The sequence below is a fragment of the Frankliniella occidentalis genome, unplaced genomic scaffold (genome assembly GCF_000697945.3).
Source record: "Frankliniella occidentalis isolate FOCC.00 unplaced genomic scaffold, Focc_3.1 Scaffold98, whole genome shotgun sequence".
Taxonomy (NCBI): Eukaryota; Metazoa; Arthropoda; class Insecta; order Thysanoptera; family Thripidae; genus Frankliniella; species Frankliniella occidentalis.
The window spans coordinates 513,341-515,332 of NW_026267227.1; the positions used below are offsets into that span (position 1 = coordinate 513,341).

Below are 1,992 nucleotides of genomic sequence, written 5' to 3' on the forward strand. Positions count from 1 at the left end.
TGGCCTCCAGCCTGGCCTCCAGCCCGCTGACGGCGTCCTCTCTGCCGCAGATGGGCCCGTGTCAGTAGCCGGCTGGTCGCCGCCGGGGTCCGCGCAGCAGGTGGAGGTGAACGTGACGCACGCCACCGTGAGGCCGGTCGAGGAGTGCTCCAGGATCACGTCGCAGGAGACGCTGCTCGCCGACACGCTGTGCGCGCAGCCCGTTGAGCCGTTCCTGGACAAATGCGCGGTCGGCACTCTCACGCCCCCCCCCCCTCCTTAAGGTGACACCTCACCCCTCGCCACGCTCCTGTCTGAACCCCGCCGTATTTGATGTCTGCAGTACGACCTCGGGGACCCCGTCATCGTGGAGGGTGACAATCCGCTGCTCGTCGGCGTGCTGTCGCGCTGGTACCAGCCGTGCAGCCCCGAGCGCCCGGTCGTCGCCATCAAGATTAGCGTCGCCTACGCTTGGATCTTCGAAAAGGTAAACCCCCAGCCCGTGACGGCCAGGCCTCCCCACCCGGCCACGTCGGAGGCGGCCCCCCCGGCGCCGAGCCCGACCCCGTGGCCGACGTGGCCGCCGCAGCCGACTGCGCCCACCCAAGTGACCGTCGCGTCGCCTCCGACGGCGTCTCCGACCCCGGCATCGCCCTCACCCGTGACCTGGCACACCATGCCCACGCCGCCGACCGTGCCGACGACGCCGACGCCACCCACGCCGCCGACGATGCCAGCGCCACCGCCGAGCCCGCCGACGCACCGGCCGACGACGCCGACTCCACCGGCGCCAGAGCCCTGGCCGCTGCCGACCGGCGTGTACCCGGGGTCATCGTCGACGCCCGCGACCCCCGCGACCGCCGCGACGCCTACGACGCCGGCGACACCGGCGACGAGCCGGCCACCGCTGGGGCTGGGTCACGTCCGGCCCATGACGGTCAGCAGCTCGTCCGCGTCGGGCGCGCTCACCAACACGACGAGCACCTCCGACGTGGCGCTCAACCCGGGCCACTCCGAGTCCAGCCTGTCGTACTCGCTCGGCACGGCCGGCACCGAGCCGGGGAAGCCCGCGCTCAGCAACTCGGTGAGCGTCGGCTGGTCCAACTGCAGGGACACGGGCGGCGCCCTCGGCATGTCCTACGCGCTGTCCTACTCCTTCCTGGGCGAGGGCGCCGCGTCGGCCGCGTCCACCGTCAACGCCACCTGCCTGGACATGAACGCCGTGCAGTCGCAGGGCTGGAGCATCAGCACGTCGGGGGCCTCGGCGCCCGTCGGCGTTCGCTCCTTCATCACCGAGCACTTGGCTTCCATCCCGGGGCTGCCCCGGCAGCCCACCCTCAAGTACCTGTAATCACCTCCCCTCACTTAGACCAGCAAACATATTTCTTATAGACGCGGAGGAAATAATTGAGGCCTTTTTAAAAAATCAAATAGGAGACACAAACGTGTGTTCTCTCTCCCCCCCGGGTCCCACACGAGGACGAGGGGTAAACAACTGACCATTTCTGGTGTACACCACTAATTCAATTCAAATTCAGTTCAGACCAATTCACACTCTGTATTGCAGACCAAAAAGTAATTCGTAACCATTTTGTACACCTAATTCAGAGTTGTTTACCCGTCGGTCCTGCAGGTCCCCGACCTTGTTCCCGCGCCGGCCCCGGCGCCGTCCCAGGCGCCACCCGCCGGCCCCGGATCTCCCGGCTTCTGGCCCGAGTCGCTATGTTGCGGGCCCTGGCTGCCCTGGAAGCCCAAGCCCGGCCCCGGCCCCGGTCGCTAGCGCGCTGGAAGAAGAGCCCAAAACCAAGTGTGGGACGCGTCCGTGTCGCCCCTCCTGCAGCAAGACACCTTCAATGGCAGTAGTGTGACGAGTAGTGTGATCCCGCGGGGCGAAATAAGAAAAGACGCACCTCTTTAGGTCCTGATTTTTATTTTTTTTATTATCTGTTTGAGTACGTTAAGAATATTAATACATATAGTTTCATTTTTTAAAAAAATTTCTCGACGCGATCC

At 65.2% G+C, this 1,992-nt stretch overlaps 2 protein-coding genes across 2 annotated transcripts in view; one reads left to right on the forward strand and one right to left on the reverse strand.

Annotated features, from left to right (window-relative positions):
- Positions 1-18: 18 nt before the first annotated feature.
- Positions 19-1,896, forward strand: LOC127749838 (uncharacterized). The gene is made up of 2 exons (XM_052269666.1): positions 19-229; positions 323-1,896. Exon 2 carries the CDS (start codon positions 656-658, stop codon positions 1,328-1,330), a length of 675 nt encoding a protein of 224 aa, XP_052125626.1. The 5' UTR covers positions 19-229; positions 323-655; the 3' UTR covers positions 1,331-1,896.
- The window catches only part of LOC113211955 (uncharacterized), a 31,648-nt gene continuing 31,158 nt past the window's right edge, over positions 1,503-1,992 (reverse strand). The window contains exon 5 of the mRNA XM_052269662.1: positions 1,503-1,535. Within this exon, the coding sequence (XP_052125622.1) occupies positions 1,503-1,535 (33 nt within the window). The remainder of the gene's footprint in view (positions 1,536-1,992) is intronic.